This window comes from Bufo bufo, chromosome 2, assembly GCF_905171765.1.
Source record: "Bufo bufo chromosome 2, aBufBuf1.1, whole genome shotgun sequence".
In the NCBI taxonomy this organism is placed as follows: domain Eukaryota; kingdom Metazoa; phylum Chordata; class Amphibia; order Anura; family Bufonidae; genus Bufo; species Bufo bufo.
In genome coordinates this window covers 256,831,092-256,851,111 of record NC_053390.1, presented here as the reverse complement: position 1 = coordinate 256,851,111, position 20,020 = coordinate 256,831,092, and the positions used below count along the sequence as shown (strand labels likewise).

The 20,020-nt window shown below is 45.0% G+C and overlaps 1 protein-coding gene across 2 annotated transcripts in view; it reads left to right on the top strand.

The window, feature by feature from the left end:
- Positions 1–6,298: 6,298 nt before the first annotated feature.
- The window catches only part of LOC120988767 (serotransferrin-A-like), a 136,692-nt gene continuing 122,970 nt past the window's right edge, over positions 6,299–20,020 (top strand). For both annotated transcript variants that reach the window (XM_040416459.1, XM_040416458.1), the window contains exon 1: positions 6,299–6,419. In XM_040416459.1, coding sequence (XP_040272393.1) covers positions 6,356–6,419 — 64 coding nt within the window. In that variant the 5' untranslated portion in view covers positions 6,299–6,355. The remainder of the gene's footprint in view (positions 6,420–20,020) is intronic.

The window sequence follows — 20,020 nt, the reverse complement described above, 5'->3', positions numbered from 1 at the left end:
AAATTCCAGAGGAGCATGTTTGGCCTACAAGTCTCATGCCGATTAGGGCGCTCTCTCCTCAAGGAGACAGTACCCCCCAATTTATAAGAAAATTGAAATGTAACAGTAATGCACTTGGAAGCCTTGGGGGTCAGATAACAAAATAAGCTGCCCGACTTCCGGTTCCGGCGCCGACATGCCCCCGAACGCTCAAAATCTTACAAATCCCCACGACACTGCGAGGCTTACCGGCCAGAGACTCCTCCAGTAACGGAGGCATCGTATGGATCGTTACCTGAAGGTGATGGGGAGCAAATCCAGAGGGAAAGCGCAGTCGAAAGGTGTCAAGCCGGAGGCTGATATGCCAAAGATGGCAGAGCCGGCTGCATTCTTACCTGAGGAGGAAGAAGCTCCTCCACTCACTAACAGCCAGGACGATGGGGCAGAAGGAATAGAGGATCAGACACCTCCAGTGGATTACAAAAGGCTGGCCCTGGAGATTGCCAACCGTACAGGAATCCCTGTCCACTACGGTGACGGCATAATTTGCAGCTTTACAGAGCGAAGTGGCGCGAAATGCAGAGCGGCTAGAGACAGTTGAAAATTAAGTGCGGGCATTACAAATGGAGGTTCAATCCCTTCAACATCACTTTCAAGAAGTGACCGGTGACAATAAAAGATTATGAGAAAAAATTGACAACCTAGAAAACCGGTCTAGGAGGAATAATCTCAGTATAATAGGTCTCCCAGAATCCATCACTGGAAAAGAGCTACATCAAGTTTGTGAGCAAGACCTGCCTGAAGCATTAGGCCTCCAGATGAACTGCAAAGCTGAAAGAGCGCACAGAGTGGGCCCGGCGAAATTTTCGTCAGACACCCGGGGGATAGCAGACAACAGACCCCAGAGACCAAGACAGGTCATAGTAAGATATCTGGATTACTTTGAAAAAGCAGAAATTTTGCGCTCATATAAGAGGGTCACCGCATCCTGATATTCAGCGATTTTTCAGCTGAGGTCACGAGACGCCGCAGAGCCTTCTCACAGATTTGCTCGACATTATACCAGCAGAAAAAGAAGTTTGCACTAATGTACCCAGCAATTCTGAAAGTATTCCGTGCAGATGGTCAGGTGGACATATATAACAGTCCGGAGGAAGTCAAGGACTTACAAGAAGAATCTATGAGTCGCAATAAGATGAATCAAGTGGATAACTCCATGCGCAGGAGGCTACCAACACCGTGGCATTCTCCCCCGGCTGAAAGAGGAAATACATCACATCCAAAAGATCAATGGCAAAGACCGCAAGCAGGACGTGAGAACTGATGTGGGGTTCACCCTACAGTATCTTTCAGTAATGCAGTAGATCTAGATCAGCAAGTTGATGTGTTAACTCTCTTTAGTTAATTCCACATAGTCTTTGTATTGAAAGAGATTAGTCAGGAGATGAAAATTAGGGAGACATCTGTTATTAGCTATCTGATATAGGATGCTAGAAATGTTAATGTTAATATTTGTGACCAGAGTTTTACTTAATGCTTTATGGAGGAAGTTGATGCCGGACTGCCGGCAATGCGATTTGTCACCACAAGGTGGCGCTTACTCTGTAATGTTCGTAAATGTTTCACAGAAGCGTGGGGCACAAGATAGAGATGTGTACTATGTTATGTATATGTTTTCATATTCTGCATGCTTACCCTGCTATGTTGGGAAGAAGTGAAGTCAGGAATTTTGAGGGATCAAAGGAGGTAGGATACTTTGTGATGTTCATGTGGGGTATGTACAATGTTTTACAAGTTAGGGGTAGGGAAGGGGGGAGGGGGGGTTTGTTAAGCTTCAAGAAGGACCAAATAGGAGCCAGACTCTCCCTGAGAAATCTGAACGGTTACCTTTTATACTGCCAGAGAATGGTTAAGGTTGTCTCATGGAACGTGAAGGGACTGCGGTCCCCGCAAAAGCGTCTAATGGTGTTAAGACACCTAAATAGGTTGGGAGCTGACATCGCTCTCTTACAGGAAACTCACCTGGGAGAGGAAGATTTTCATAGGATGCGAAAGCTCTGGGTTGGAGAAGTTTATGGATCCAAAGCTTGTAAACGGAAGGCTGGGGTACTGGTTTTGATCCGAAAAAATCTTGGCTATCTGGTGTCCTCACATTCTTGTGACAATGAAGGTAGAATTATTCAGCTCACCATACAATCCATGGGAAAAAATATGAGCATTTATAACATATATGGTCCCAATGAATCTAGCGAAAAATTCTATAGAACAGTCTCAGAGAGATTGTTAGGAGACCAGATAGCTGACAAGATAATAGGGGGAGATCTAAATGTAGTAGCGGATTGGGGGGAAGACAGAAGGTCAGACAGAGGTACTGCTCCTATTAAACAGCGTAATGCGCATGTTCTACAAGAATTTATGTCAGCTTTAGGTTTGGTGGACACTTGGAGGACATTAAATCCGGAGGGACGTGACTATACACATTACTCATTGGTGCACAAGTCTTGGTCACACATAGATTACTTATTGGTTTCAAGGACTTTATTCGGGAGGTGTAGTTCTTCTACTAAAGAGGATCTGCTGATATCAGATCATGCTCCAATTACTATGTGGGTGCAAGATCACACACCTAGAGGTCCAGATTCTATATGGCGCTTCCCTTTGGATTTATATGAAAATGCAGATTTCCACAAAATACTGATGGGGTGGTGGGATGAATATATCAGTACTAATGACCAACCTGACAATGCCCAATTGACCTGGGATGCAGGGAAAGCGGTGCTGCGAGGAAGGCTGATTTCTCATGTAGCGGGCCTCAAAAAGAAAATAACAACTGAAATCGAATCACACGGCTCAAAACTGAGGAAAGCTTACGGGGCATTTAAAACTAACCCATAAATGGGACGGAAGCGGAGTGGAAGGCTGAGAAACAAGAATACGAATTTTGGTTACAGAAGAGGGAGCTACTATTTAGATCAAAAGCGGACGCACAATTATATAAATTCGGGAATAAGGCAGGGAGGTTACTGGCGAATTTAGCGAAGGGTTTTCATCAATCATCCCCGATTCTGGCTTTAAAAGGCAAAAATGGGTTATTAAAACATGATCCTAAAGATATAAATAAGATACTCAGAGATTTTTATAGCAACCTTTATACGTATGAGAAAGAAAATGCAGAGGCTGGGGATAAATGGTTGAACTCCACCTCTCTCCCGAATATATCCCCAGAGGATTTGATTGATCTCAACGCTCCTATAAGAGTGCAGGAAGTACAGGCAACTATATCAGGTTTAAAGTTAAGAAAGACCCCAGGTCCAGACGGTTACACGGGGGAGTTTTACAAAATCCTAGGGGGAAGAACATCAGAACTTCTAACAAAGGTTTATAACTCCTATTCATCAGGACTTTTGCTTCCTGATGTTGCCAACACGGCCCATATAAAGCTAATTCCGAAGCAGGGTAAAGATCCCCTGCAGGCCGCTTCGTACCGGCCGATATCTTTAATAAACACAGATATCAAAATTCTCTCCAAAATTTTGGCAGATAGGTTAGCGACTGTTCTACCCAAGATTATTTCGGACTCCCAGGTGGGCTTTATCAAAGGCCGCTCGGCAGTCACGAACATCCGGAAAGTTTTAACTCTATTAGATGAAGTAAAGATGAGACCAGAGTTGCACACATCCCCAGCCTTATTGACAATAGACGCAGAGAAAGCGTTGGACAATGTGAGCTGGGGGTGGATGGGCAGAGTCTTGGATAAGGTGGGGCTAACGGGAAATTTTAGAACTTATCTACAGGTTTTGTATGCTAATCCCTCAGCCAGAATACATACCCCAGGTTTTCTCTCTTCAGCATTCTCAATAGGCAAGGGAACGAGACAGGGGTGTCCTCTCTCACCGTTACTTTTCAATATTGCTTTAGAACCGTTGTCCCGTAACTTAAGTGATACCAGAGAGATAGAAGGAATCAAAGTAGGCTCTAGAGAAGTAAAGCACGCTCTATATGCAGACGATCTATTGGTGTTCTTAGCAGAACCCCATGGAGATTTACCTTACCTGATGGATAAGTTATCGAATTTTGGAAGCACGTCGGGATTTAGGGTTAACGTAGATAAGTGTGAACTCCTACTTCTCTCACAGACACGTCGAGCTAAAGATCTTGATTATTGAACTCTCCCGGTGAAACTAGCAAAGAATGCCATCCGATATCTAGGCATTCATATAGGGAAAACCCCGGAATCAATATACTCAATGAATTACCCTCCTTTAATCCAGAAAATTCAGGGAGACATTGATAGGTGGTTGCACCTTCCCCTTTCCCTATTGGGCAGGTGCCATTTATTAAAAATGATCAGCTTCGCACGGTTATTATACCCTGTGCAAACGATCCCGCTGCTAATTAGACACGCAGATATCCAATCTTTGGAATCAGCGTTCCGTTACTTTTTATGGAAAGGAAAGCGTTCGAGAATTTCACTACGGAAATTGCAACTTCATAAAGAAAAGGGAGGAGTGAATTTCCCAGATATCAGGAGATATAATCTTGCAAGCAATCTTAGACATGCCATGGATTGGTTGACGGGAAGAAGTAGTTACTCAAACTACAAATTAGAATCGTATTTAGCTTCCCCTTGGTCCTTGTCTGCACTGCTCCATACTAAATATGACAATTTGCCTCAGATTCTGAGAAAAAGTCTAATCATAAAAGACACGGTAGCTATGTGGAAAGCAGTGCGGAAGGAGTATGGGCTGCCATTTACATTATCCAAGCATATGTCTATTTGGGGACATCCCGAATTTTTGGAAGGAAGACTTAACAAACAATTCCACGACTGGAGAGCCAAGGGAATACGCTCTGTAATTGATATGTGGCACAGTGCGGAACACCGTTATCTCAGTTTTGAGGAACTGTGCACCAAATACGATTTGAGTTCTAGTCATTACTTGGCATACCTTCGGTGTATAGTTTTTTAAGAGGTAAGATAACTGACCTTAGAAGAGAATTCCCCACAAATAGATTTGACCTCCTAAGGGGCACGACTACTTCTTCGTTATCCTTATCAGAACTACAAGGTAGATTACAAGAGGCTAGACAGGAGAATTTTCCTCTTCAACCATTCAGGGCATGGGATAAGGAGCTTGATAAGCAAGGAGTCAATGAGAGTATCTTGAAGGGATGGCTATGCCTGAGAAATACGACCCCCAATGAAATTTGGAGAGAAACTCAATTCAAAATAGCACACAGGGCTATATATGGGTTTTATAATACAAGGTCAGCTGTTCAGGCAAATAAAATAACGCATTGCCCGAAATGTACATTGGAAAATTCCAACTTGCTCCACGGATTGTGGAATTGCCCAAAGATAGTGGAGTTCTGGATAACCTTTATAAAGTGGCTAAAAGACGTGATGCACATCACGATTTCATTAACTCCATAGTTAATACTGTTCCATTTTTACCCCGAGGGTACGAAGTTAACACAAATTACCCATGTGTGTATCATGGCGGCAAAAAGATGTATACTCAGGAATTGGCTACTCCAGACAATCCCCTCAATTGAGGAAATTATCAGCCAAATAAAATGGTGCCTAAACAGGGATATCTTTGCGGCAGAGCAATGTACAGAAAAAACACTAAAAAAGCTAATGAGCAGGTGGAGAGGTTTTATCAGCAATGTATTAGAACCGGTAGAGATCAAAACACTTATGGATCCTTTGAAGCAAACGTCCTGGTACCTACTAGAGCAGATGAAGGGCACATTAGGTAATCTGGAACAGTAGGGCCCTGAATAACATTAATAATAAACTGATGTTCAGGGTGGTCTAGGGGATAAAGGGAGCACTGGCGTGAGGTAATGTTTGGTCTTCTTTAAGCTAGGGGGGAGGGAAGGGAGGGGGGAGGGTATGTTTATGTTTCTGTTCAAATAACATGAAAAATTGAAAATTTTGGTTTGTCTCTATGATGTGATGAGCTCTGATACATTATTGTAACATCTGTCTATGTATTTATGATATTGTGAACATTGGATGTATGTATCTTGTACTTGCATCAGATGAAAGACGAACTAAATAAATAAAATTTGGTTTAAAAAAATAAGCTGCCCAGTGCTGATGGTGCTAGGACTAGTCCTGGGAAAAGGATCTCTTACAAATAACACCAAATAAATATAGTAAATAAAAGTATTTCCCCTTTAACATTATGTTATGTTGGGCCAGTAGTGTGTTGCATATGTTATTAATGTGTTCCATGTGTAGCCTTGTCTCTGTTTCCCTCCTTCCTTCCTTTTTTCGCAGCATCTTTCATTCCCCTCCCTTATCCTGTGATGGACTTCCAGTACCTCTCATCAGCACAGCAGCAAGTGAGCTGATATCTCCACCAACATGCATCTTTTATCTTTTATGAATGTGTTTTTCTTCTATGCCATGCTTCATTACATGGCTTCAGGTGGGTAAAAGATTAGCACACTACTTAGCAAATGCATACAAGTAGCATCAACCTATAGAATTGCAATGCAGCCTGTAAACAGGCACAACTCAGGCCATAAAGTGACTTCACTACACGGAAATGCTTTATTAGTCAGTTTTCTGTGTTTATTATGGCTTTAGGAAAGCGGTTAGGCGAGGGGTGCAGACATTAGACCACAATGTATTCATCTTAGCAAAAGCATGTAAGAAAACAGCATAAATAATAACGTGTTATGCAGCTATAGTTATGCATAGGGCTGCTGATAGACAATAATACAAATAATTCCGCCTTATGCGTAGATTTTGGTTTTAAGAACCAGGTTGTGATATTTTGGTTTGCTGTCTTACTCTTTGGAGATATATTTTACTTCTCTAGCTTGGACATAGTAGATCAGCCAAAATTTTAGTTTTTTTTTTATTGTACTTGACATCTTTCGTCTTGTCTATCACTTCTAATAATCTGTGGAAAATGTGTTCTGCCATGTTGGATTTTTTTCAGACTTTACACTGTTGAAATCTGGTATTATCACTTAGTGTTGCTACTGTGGAGGCTCATGGCTGCCGTTGCTTCACTCAGGGGTCCTGGGTTTCTGTGTCCCGGTGGCTTGGACTTGCTTCCCACTCCATTCTTCCCACGGGGTTGCTCTGGCCCTATACGCAGTCTGCAGCCAAAGGCCTGTCTATCATACAAAGGCCAATCCAGGAGGTAGCGACTGGTGTTACCCCGGAAGTAAAGTCCATATGCCTGTACAGGGGTTAAAGGGTGAATACCAGGGGACTGCCAGGATAACGGCTTTAGGAGTAGCCCAAAGTCAAATCTACCAGTTGACACAGTGGTTGCACACCCACTGTCTTATTAAGTTTCTAGTATTTAGGGATGCTTTTATATATTTCTGCAGAAAAGTAACCTGAAGATCCTGGACCCAGTGTTGCACTGGCATACACTGGGCCCACCAGATAAATTGACTAACCATATACAAAAAAATACGACTATATACTGAGCACATACAGTCGTGGCCAAAAGTTTTGAGAATGACACAAATATTAGTTTTCACAAAGTTTGCTGCTAAACTGCTTTTAGATCTTTGTTTCAGTTGTTTCTGTGATGTAGTGAAATATAATTACATGCACTTCATACGTTTCAAAGGCTTTTATCGACAATTACATGACATTTATGCAAAGAGTCAGTATTTGCAGTGTTGGCCCTTCTTTTTCAGGACCTCTGCAATTCGACTGGGCATGCTCTCAATCAACTTCTGGGCCAATTCCTGACTGATAGCAACCCATTCTTTCATAATCACTTCTTGGAGTTTGTCAGAATTAGTGGGTTTTTGTTTGTCCACCCGCCTCTTGAGTATTGAGCACAAGTTCTCAATGGGATTAAGATCTGGGGAATTTCCAGGCCATGGACCCAAAATGTCAACGTTTTGGTCCCCGAGCCACTTAGTTATCACTTTTGCCTTATGGCACGGTGCTCCATCGTGCTGGAAAATGCATTGTTCTTCACCGAACTGTTGTTGGATTGTTGGAAGAAGTTGCTGTTGGAGGGTGTTTTGGTACCATTCTTTATTCATAATACAAAGGAGAAATGTCTCTGGTTATCTTACGGTAATTCCTCTGCGCTGCAAGCCGCAAATAGTGACGTGGGTTTTTGTCACTTAGCCAAGGTTCAAACAAAAAAGAGACTGCGCTGCAGAAAGAATTATTATTTATTTATTTTTTACCTCTTCTTCTTTTCCTCTCTCCTCGGATTAAAAGGGAAGAAAGCTAGGTTTTCACCAGGTTCACAGGATGTAACAAAATCCTCCTCAGATTTACAAGTGCCTGCAGAGTGCAAATAGAAACTCCATATAGTGAAGTACTGCCACTGTGTTTTACAACCGCAAGGAAGAAATATACTCACAAGATTCCATTCACAGTGTGCGTATTTGTCACCACTTGTGTCCCCACATCTCCATAGGCTTCAGCAAACACCTTCTCTGGTATTCCTTAATCTTCTCATAGATCCCTGTTTCCTCATAGACCAAAGAAACGCGGAGGATAGTGAAGCACTTAGGGGTGCGATTTAAAAAAAATCATTTATTATACTCACAAAATTAAAAATATAACAAGCATTCAGATCAGCCTGCACAGACGTTTGGGCGTCTGTGCAGGCTGACCTGAATGCTTGTTATGTTTTTAATTTTGTGAGTATAATAAATGATTTTTTTAAATCGCACCCCTAAGTGCTTCACTATCCTCCGTGTTTCTTTGGTCTATGAGGAAACAGGGATCTATGAGAAGATTAAGAAATACCAGAGAAGGTGTTTGCTGAAGCCTATGGAGATGTGGGGACACAAGTGGTGATAAATACACACACTGTGAATGGAATCTTGTGAGTATATTTCTTCCTTGTGGTTGTAAAACACAGTGGCAGTACTTCACCATATGGAGTTTCTATTTGCACTCTGCAGGCACTTGTAGATCTGAGGAGGATTTAGTTACATCCTGTGAACCTGGTGAAAACCTAGCTTTCTTCCCTTTTAATCCGAGGAGAGAGGAAAAGAAGAAGAGAAAAAAAAAAAAAAAATTCTTTCTGCAGCGCAGTCTCTTTTTTGTTTGATTCTTTATTCATGGCTGTGTTTTTGGGCAAAATTGTGAGTGAGCCCACTCCCTTGGATGAGAAGCAACCCAACACATGAATGGTCTCAGGATGCTTTACTGTTGGCATGACACAGGACTGATGGTAGCGCTCACCTTTTCTTCTCCGGACAAGCCTTTTTCCAGTTGCCCCAAACAATCGGAAAGAGGCTTCATCGGAGAATATGACTTTGCCCCAGTCCTCAGCAGTCCATTCACCATACTTTCTGCAGAAGATCAATCTGTCCCTGATGTTTTTTTTGGAGAGAAGTGGCTTCTTTGCTGCCCTTCTTGACACCAGACCATCTTCCAAAAGTCTTCGCCTCACTGTGCGTGCAGATGCGCTCACACCTGCCTGCCGCCATTCCTGAGCAAGCTCTGCACTGGTGGCACTCCTCTTTAGGAGACGATCCTGGCGCTTGCTGGACTTTCTTGGACACCCTGAAGCCTTCTTAACAAGAATTGAACCTCTTTCCTTGAAGTTCTTGATGATCCTATAAATTGTTGATTGAGGTGCAATCTTAGTAGCCACAATATCCTTGCCTGTGAAGCCATTTTTATGCAACGCAATGATGGCTGCACGCGTTTCTTTGCAGGTCACCATGGTTAACAATAAAAAAAAACAATGATTTCAAGCATCACCCTCCTTTTACCATGTCAAGTCTGCCATTTTAACCCAATCAGCCTGACATAATGATCTCCAGCCTTGTGCTCGTCAACATTCTCACCTGAGTTAACAAGACGATTACTGAAATGATCTCAGCAGGTCCTTTAATGACAGCAATGAAATGCAGTGGAAAGTTTTTTTGGGGATTAAGTTAATTTTCATGGCAAAGAAGGACTATTCAATTCATCTGATCACTCTTCATAACATTCTGGAGTATATGCAAATTGCTATTATAAAAACTTAAGCAGCAACTTTTCCAATTTCCAATATTTATGTAATTGTCAAAACTTTTGGCCACGACTGTACACTGACGAGCAAAAGGGTAACACTATTTTTCAATCTTACCATCCACTACAGCTTGGAACATGAGACTATTATCATTTTAATAGACAATTATCTTGGCTATCTCATACATAAATTAGACTTGCAACTATTTAGCATATGTTATGCAGATTCTTGTCAAGTAACTGCATTGTTACTGTTTTGCTCCTAAAATTTTACATTTTAATTTTTATTATTTTGTTAGTATTTTGTAAATCCACCTTTGGCTTTCAACACTGCCTGAATCCTTCTGGGCATGTCTTGTTCCCAGGTTTCTTCCACACGTTCCCAATGTTGGTGCATACTGGTTGACTCACTTGGGAGACGAATACAGCTTTTTCTTCAACTCTACCCACAAGTGTTCGATTGGGTTGAGGTCTGGGGACTGTGGGGGCCAATCCAGCACCTCTACTTCATTGTCATTGAACTATTTCATTGCTAATCTCAACGTATGCTTCGGGTCGTTGTCCTGATGGAACACTATATCGTCCTTTTCATACCCATAGTACTTCAGTGTACGAAATAACTCATCTTGTAGGATACTCACATATAGCTCAGCATTGAGACAACCATCAATCCTTGTCAATGCCTTTGGCTGTGAAAAATCCCTATATCAGGCTTCCTCCACCGAACTTGACAGTTCCTTTAATTTCTTGATCTGTTAGCCCCGTTCTCCCTTCTTTCTTCCAGACCCATTTGCACCCATCAGAGCCCAGTGTATTGACTTTCGTCTCATTGCACCAAATCAATCATTTCCAATCTTCTACTGTCAACTTTTCGTACTTTTTTGCAAACTTGAACTGATGCTTCTTATGACGATATTGATGTCGAGACTTCTTCACCTTTTTTCGGGCCACCCTTCCAGACTTGTGTAATGCGCATTGCACGGTGCCTGCATGGACTGCCATGTTTGTCACGGCAGAACTGATAGACCTTGTGATGAGCCGACCTGTTGACTCCGATATTTTGCCTGGGCATCCACCTCTTGGCTTTGGAATGGATGGACGCTATTAGGGAATGTGAGAACAGGTTGTAATTTGTAGTATACAAGAAGAAAAAGATTGTTCCAACACCAGGTGCAAAACAGTAACAATGCAGTTACATGACAAGAATCTGCATAACTAATGATATGCTAAATAGTTGCAAGTCCAATGTATGTATGACATAGCCAAGATAATTGTCTATAAAATGATAGTAGTCTCATGTTCATAGCTGTAGTGGATGGTGTGATATGTAGCCTGAAAGTCAAAAGTTTAAAACTTTGTTACCCTTTTGCTTGTCAGTGTAAATACTACTGCTAGACTGTATGTATAAATACAGCTGTACTGTATACATAAGGCTCTGTTCACATCTGTGTCTTGGCCTCTGTTTATATTGGAAAGCCACAATGTTTTGCTTAAAGGGATTATCCTACAAATTAAAATTTATGTGGGTGGGCAGCAGCTCATGAAGCACTCGTAATTCCCAGTATGCACTGCAGTTATCTCTTGTTAATTTCTTCCTCCCTTGCATAGAAAATAGTCCCTCACATACAGCCCAAGAGATACATATGGTTTGTAATATCTCCACAGTTCCTTCTCTTCTGCCTAGATAGAGATATTGCTATATGTTTCTATGAATTTAGAAGTAGGGATAAATGACTGAATGGTATCTAGATCGCTTCACCTACTTCTCTATGAGATCACTATGCCCACACTGAGAGGAGGTGGGAAGCTACTTAGCATGTTAGTCCATCTATGAATGCAGAAAAACATGGACCATAAGGATAAACATCAGGGTGTGCAACCAGAGAGGAAAATGTAATATACAGTAAAAAAATTTTTTAAAAAAATGATTGCATGTATACTGAAATAACACATAGTTTGAAATGCCCCTTTCATTACATAGTGTGGGGATTGGCTCTGGTAGTTAGGACTAGCGGATGCAGTATAGAGGCAAAGTAAACAGTTCTTGAATCAAACAGCGGTGTTTATTCACACGTTGGTGTATAACAAAATGCAGATAAGGTGTATCACAAAACGCAGGTGGCTTGGTGTTTGTTCACACACAAGGAAAGTCCATAAATAGAGTTGAGCGAACACCTGGATGTTCGGGTTCGAGAAGTTCGGCCGAACTTCCCGGAAATGTTCGGGTTCGGGATCCGAACCCGAACCGAACTTCGTCCCGAACCCGAACCCCATTGAAGTCAATGGGGACCCGAACTTTTGGGCACTAAAAAGGCTGTAAAACAGCCCAGGAAAGAGCTAGAGGGCTGCAAAAGGCAGCAACATGTAGGTAAATCCCCTGCAAACAAATGTGGATAGGGAAATGAATTAAAAAAAAAAAAAAAATGACCCAATATCAATTGGACAGAGGTCCCATAGCAGAGAATCTGGCTTCACATCAGCAGAGAATCAGTCTCTTCATGCCATAGCAAAGAATCTGGCTTCATGTCAGCAGAGAATCAGTCTCTTCATGCCATAGCAGAGAATCTGGCTTCATGTCACCCACCACTGGAAAAGGCCACTGTCACATATTTAGGCCCCGTCACCCAGACAGAGGAGAGCGGTCCCGTAACAGAGAATCTGGCCTTATGTCAGCGCAGAATCTGTCTTCATGTCATTGCAGAGAATCAGGCTTCACGTCACCCACCACTGGAACAGGCCACTGTCACACATTTAGGCCCAGGCACCCAGGCAGAGGAGAGAGGTCCCGTAACAGAGAATCTGGCCTTATGTCAGCACAGAATCTGTCTTCATGTCATAGCAGAGAATCAGGCTTCACGTCACCCACCACTGGAACAGGCCACTGTCACACATTTAGGCCCAGGCACCCAGGCAGAGGAGAGAGGTCCCGTAACAGAGAATCTGGCCTTATGTCAGCGCAGAATCTGTCTTCATGTCATAGCAGAGAATCAGGCTTCACGTCACCCACCACTGGAACAGGCCACTGTCACACATTTAGGCCCAGGCACCCAGGCAGAGGAGAGAGGTCCCGTAACAGAGAATCTGGCCTTATGTCAGCTCAGAATCTGTCTTCATGTCATAGCAGAGAATCAGGCTTCACGTCACCCACCACTGGAACAGGCCACTGTCACACATTTAGGCCCAGGCACCCAGGCAGAGGAGGGAGGTCCCGTAACAGAGAATCTGGCCTTATGTCAGCACAGAATCTGTCTTCATGTCATAGCAGAGAATCAGGCTTCATGTCACCCACCACTGGAACAGGCCACTGTCACACATTTAGGCCCAGGCAGAGGAGAGAGGTCCCGTAACAGAGAATCTGGCCTTATGTCAGCACAGAATCTGTCTTCATGTAATAGCAGAGAATCAGGCTTCACGTCACCCACCACTGGAACAGGCCACTGTCACACATTTAGGCCCAGGCACCCAGGCAGAGGAGAGAGGTCCCGTAACAGAGAATCTGGCCTTATGTCAGCGCAGAATCTGTCTTCATGTCATAGCAGAGAATCAGGCTTCACGTCACCCACCACTGGAACAGGCCACTGTCACACATTTAGGCCCAGGCACCCAGGCAGAGGAGAGAGGTCCCGTAACAGAGAATCTGGCCTTATGTCAGCGCAGAATCTGTCTTCATGTCATAGCAGAGAATCAGGCTTCACGTCACCCACCACTGGAACAGGCCACTGTCACACATTTAGGCCCAGGCACCCAGGCAGAGGAGAGAGGTCCCGTAACAGAGAATCTGGCCTTATGTCAGCACAGAATCTGTCTTCATGTCATAGCAGAGAATCAGGCTTCACATCACCCACCACTGGAACAGGCCACTGTCACACATTTAGGCCCAGGCACCCAGGCAGAGGAGAGAGGTCCCGTAACAGAGAATCTGGCCTTATGTCAGCACAGAATCTGTCTTCATGTCATAGCAGAGAATCAGGCTTCATGTCACCCACCACTGGAACAGGCCACTGTCACACATTTAGGCCCAGGCACCCAGGCAGAGGAGAGAGGTCCCGTAACAGAGAATCTGGCCTTATGTCAGCGCAGAATCTGTCTTCATGTCATAGCAGAGAATCAGGCTTCACGTCACCCACCACTGGAACAGGCCACTGTCACACATTTAGGCCCAGGCACCCAGGCAGAGGAGAGAGGTCCCGTAACAGAGAATCTGGCCTTATGTCAGCGCAGAATCTGTCTTCATGTCATAGCAGAGAATCAGGCTTCACGTCACCCACCACTGGAACAGGCCACTGTCACACATTTAGGCCCAGGCACCCAGGCAGAGGAGAGAGGTCCCGTAACAGAGAATCTGGCCTTATATCAGCGCAGAATCTGTCTTCATGTCATAGCAGAGAATCAGGCTTCACGTCACCCACCACTGGAACAGGCCACTATCACACATTTAGGCCCCGGCACCCAGACAGAGGAGAGGTTCATTCAACTTTGGGTTGCCCCGCAATATAATGGTAAAATGAAATTAAAAATAGTATTGAATGAGGAAGTGCCCTGGAGTAGAATAATATATTGTTAAGGGGAGGTAGTTAATATCTAATCTGCACAAGGGATGGACAGGTCCTGTGGGATCCATGCCTGGTTCATTTTTCTGAACGTCAGCTTGTCCACATTGGCTGTAGACAGGCTGCTGCGTTTGTCTGTAATGACGCCCCCTGCCGTGCTGAATACACGTTCAGACAAAACGCTGGCCGCCGGGCAGGCCAGCACCTCCAAGGCATAAAAGGCTAGCTCTGGCCACGTGGACAATTTGGAGACCCAGAAGTTGAATGGGGCCGAACCATCAGTCAGTACGTGGAGGGGTGTGCACAGGTACTGTTCCACCATGTTAGTGAAATGTTGCCTCCTGCTAACACGTTCCGTATCAGGTGGTGGTGCAGTTAGCTGTGGCGTGGTGACAAAACTTTTCCACATCTCTGCCATGCTAACCCTGCCCTCAGAGGAGCTGGCCGTGACACAGCTGCGTTGGCGACCTCTTGCTCCTCCTCTGCCTTCGCCTTGGGCTTCCACTGGTTCCCCTGTGACATTTGGGAATGCTCTCAGTAGCGCGTCTACCAACGTGCGCTTGTACTCGCGCATCTTCCTATCACGCTCCAGTGTAGGAAGTAAGGTGGGCACATTGTCTTTGTACCGGGGATCCAGCAGGGTGGCAACCCAGTAGTCCTCACACGTTAAAATGTGGGCAACTCTGCTGTCGTTGCGCAGGCACTGCAGCATGTAGTCGCTCATGTGGGCCAGGCTGCCCAGAGGTAAGGACAAGCTGTCCTCTGTGGGAGGCGTATCGTCATCGTCCTGTGTTTCCCCCCAGCCACGCACCAGTGATGGGCCCGAGCTGCTTTGGGTGCCACCCCGCTGTAAACATGCTTCATCCTCATCCTCCTCCACCTCCTCCTCATCCTCGTCTTCCAGTAGTGGGCCCTGTCTGGCCACATTTGTACCTGGCCTCTGGTGTTGCAAAAAACCTTCCTCTGAGTCACTTCGAAGAGACTGGCCTGAAAGTGCTAAAAATTAGCCCTCTTCCTCCTGGGCCACCTCCTCTTCCATCATCGCCCTAAGTGTTTTCTCAAGGAGACATAGAAGTGGTATTGTAACGCTGATAACGGCGTCATCGCCACTGGCCATGTTGGTGGAGTACTCGAAACAACGCAACAGGGCACACAGGTCTCGCATGGAGGCCCAGTCATTGGTGGTGAAGTGTGTCTGATCCGCAGTGCGACTGACCCGTGCGTGCTGCAGCTGAAACTCCACTATGGCCTGCTGCTGCTCGCACAGTCTGTCCAGCATATGCAAGGTGGAGTTCCACCTGGTGGGTACGTCGCATATGAGGCGGTGAGCGGGAAGGCCGAAGTTACGCTGTAGCGCAGACAGGCGAGCAGCGGCAGGGTGTGAACACCGGAAGGGCGAACAGACGGCCCGCACTTTATGCAGCAGCTCTGACATGTCGGGGTAGTTGCGAATGAACTTCTGCACCACCAAATTCAGCACATGCGCCAGGCAAGGGATGTGCGTCAAACCAGAGTCCCAGAGCTGCAACGAGATTTCGCCCATTATCGCACACCACCAGGCCGGGCTTGAGGCTCACCGGCAGCAACCACTCGTCGGTCTGTTGTTCTATACCCCGCCACAACTCCTGTGTGGTGTGGGGCCTGTCCCCCAAACATATGAGTTTCAGAATGGCCTGCTGACGTTTACCCTGGGCTGTGCTGAAGTTGGTGGTGAAGGTGTGTGGCTGACTGGATGAGCAGGTGGAAGAAGAGGAGGAGGAAGCTGAGTAGGAGGAGGAGGAGACAGGAGGCAAAGAATGATGCCCTGCGATCCTTGGCGGCGGAAGGACGTGCGCCAAACAGCTCTCCGCCTGGGGCCCAGCCGCCACTACATTTACCCAGTGTGCAGTTAGGGAGATATAGCGTCCCTGGCCGTGCTTACTGGTCCACGTATCTGTGGTTAGGTGGACCTTGCCACAGATGGCGTTGCGCAGTGCACACTTGATTTTATCGGACACTTGTTTGTGCAGGGAAGGCACGGCTCTCTTGGAGAAGTAGTGGCGGCTGGGAACAACATACTGTGGGACAGCAAGTGACATGAGCTGTTTGAAGCTGTGTGTGTCCACCAGCCTAAATGACAGCATTTCATAGGCCAGTAGTTTAGAAATGCTGGCATTCAGGGCCAGGGATCGAGGGTGGCTAGGTGGGAATTTACGCTTTCTCTCAAATGTTTGTGAGATGGAGAGCTGAACGCTGCCGTATGACATGGTTGAGATGCTTGGTGACGCAGGTGGTGGTGTTGGTGGTACATCCCATGTTTGCTGGGCGGCAGGTGCCAACGTTCCTCCAGAGGCAGAGGCCGAGGCGGCGGCAGCAGCAGCAAAAGAGGCCGAGGCGGCGGCAGCAGCAGAAGAGGCCGAGGCGGCAGCAGCAGAAGAGGTAGCAGGGGGAGCCTGAGTGACTTCCTTGTTTTTAAGGTGTTTACTCCACTGCAGTTCATGCTTTGCATGCAGGTGCCTGGTCATGCAGGTTGTGCTAAGGTTCAGAACGTTAATGCCTCGCTTCAGGCTCTGATGGCACAGCGTGCAAACCACTCGGGTCTTGTCGTCAGCACATTGTTTGAAGAAGTGCCATGCCAGGGAACTCCTTGAAGCTGCCTTTGGGGTGCTCGGTCCCAGATGGCGGCGGTCAGTAGCAGGCGGAGTCTCTTGGCGGCGGGTGTTCTGATTTTGCCCACTGCTCCCTCTTTTGCTACGCTGTTGGCTCGGTCTCACCACTGCCTCTTCCTCCGAACTCTGAAAGTCAGTGGCACGACCTTCATTCCATGTGGGGTCTAGGACCTCATCGTCCCCTGCATCGTCTTCCACCCAGTCTTGATCCCTGACCTCCTGTTCAGTCTGCACACTGCAGAAAGACGCAGCAGTTGGCACCTGTGTTTCGTCATCATCAGAGACGTGCTGAGGTGGTATTCCCATGTCCTCATCATCAGGAAACATAAGTGGTTGTGCGTTAGTGCATTCTATCTCTTCCACCCCTGGGGAAGAGCTAGGTGGATGCCCTTGGGAAACCCTGGCAGCAGAGTCTTCAAACAGCATAAGAGACTGCTGCATAACTTGAGGCTCAGTCAGTTTCCCTGATATGCATGGGGGTGATGTGACAGACTGATGGGCTCGGTTTTCATGCGCCATCTGTGCGCTTTCTGCAGAAGACTGGGTGGGAGATAATGTGAACGTGCTGGATGCACTGTCGGCCACCCAATTGACTAATGCCTGTACCTGCTCAGGCCTTACCATCCTTAGAACGGCATTGGGCCCCACCAAATATGGCTGTAAATTCTGGCGGCTACTGGGACCTGAGGTAGTTGGTACACTAGGACGTGTGGCTGTGGCAGAACGGCCACGTCCTCTCCCAGCACCAGAGGGTCCACTAACACCACCACGACCATGTCCACGTCCGCGTCCGCGTCCCTTATTAGATGTTTTCCTCATTGTTCCCGTTCACCACAATTTTGAGAATGGCAAATTTGGGAATAGTTTTTCAACCCAGAACAAAAAATGTGCTTTTACGGTCACTACAAATAACTTGACCAGCTAAAACAGTACAGATTTGGTTGAACAGAAATGTGAGGCCTGTTTTTTTTTTGCGCTGTGTGACAGGTATAGGTTTAATCACAGAATTATACTTCTATCTGCACGGTAGCGTGTGTCTTAGGTTTTTCTGAATGACACTATCAGCACCTTCAATGTAAGATATCCTTTTTGGGATAGCTTTCAAGTAGGCCTCATATACCAGAAACTAGTTATTTTGAGAATGGCAAATTTGGGAATAGTTTTTCAACCCAGAACAAAAAGTCTGCTTTTACGGTCACTACAAATAACTTGACCAGCTAAAACAGTACAGATTTGGTTGAATAGAAATGTGAGGCCTGTTTTTTTTTTGCGCTGTGTGACAGGTATAGGTTTAATCACAGAATTAGACTTCTATCTGCACGGTAGCGTGTGTCTTAGGTTTTTCTGAATGACACTATCAGCACCTTCAATGTAAGATATCCTTTTTGGGATAGCTTTCAAGTAGGCCTCATATACCAGAAACTAGTTATTTTGAGAATGGCAAATTTGGGAATAGTTTTTCAACCCAGAACAAAAAGTCTGCTTTTACGGTCACTACAAATAACTTGACCAGCTAAAACAGTACAGATTTGGTTGAATAGAAATGTGAGGCCTGTTTTTTTTTTTGCGCTGTGTGACAGGTATAGGTTTAATCACAGAATTAGACTTCTATCTGCACGGTAGCGTGTGTCTTAGGTTTTTCTGAATGACACTATCAGCACCTTCAATGTAAGATATCCTTTTTGGGATAGATTTCAAGTAGGCCTCATATACCAGAAACTAGTTATTTTGAGAATGGCAAATTTGGGAATAGTTTTTCAACCCAGAACAAAAAGTCTGCTTTTACGGTCACTACAAATAACTTGACCAGCTAAAACAGTACAGATTTGGTTGAATAGAAATGTGAGGCCTGTTTTTTTTTTGCGCTGTGTGACAGGTATAGGTTTAATCACAGAATCAGACTTCTATCTGCACGGTAGCGTGTGTCTTAGGTTTTTCTGAATGACACTATCAGCACCTTTAATGTAAGATATCCTTTTTGGGATAGATTTCAAGTAGGCCTCATATAGCAGAAACTAGTTATTTTGAGAATGGCAAATTTGGGAATAGTTTTTCAACCCAGAACAAAAAATGTGCTTTTACGGTCACTACAAATAACTTGACCAGCTAAAACAGTACAGATTTGGTTGAATAGAAATGTGAGGCCTGTTTTTTTTTGCGCTGTGTGTCAGGTATAGGTTTAATCACAGAATCAGACTTCTATCTGCACGGTAGCGTGTGTCTTAGGTTTTTCTGAATGACACTATCAGCACCTTCAATGTCAGATATCCTTTTTGGGATAGATTTCAAGTTGGCCTCATATAGCAGAAACTAGTTATTTTGAGAATGGCAAATTTGGGAATAGTTTTTCAACCCAGAACAAAAAATGTGCTTTTACGGTCACTACAAATAACTTGACCAGCTAAAACAGTACAGATTTGGTTGAATAGAAATGTCAGGTCTATTTTTTAGGCGCTGGGTGACAGGCTCAACTTGCCCCTGATGTAGTATATGGCCAAAAAATAACCACACTGTTGATGGTTAAATGCACTTGGGTGACACAGGCTCAGCCTGCACCAGATGTAGTATATGGCCAAAAAATAACCAGACTGTTGATGGTTAAATGCACTTCGGTGACACAGGCTCAGCCTGCAGCTGATGTAGTATATGGCCAAAAAATAACCAGACTGTTGATGGTTAAATGCACTTCGGTGACACAGGCTCAGCCTGCAGCTGATGTAGGATATAGCACAAAATAACCACACTATTGATGGTTAAATACACTTGGTGATAGCTTGTGCTGGCGCACCACAAGTCACAAAATTGCCGCCGATCACCCCAGAAAAAAAGTGATCTAAAAACGCTCTGGGCAGCCTCAAAAAAGTGAGCAA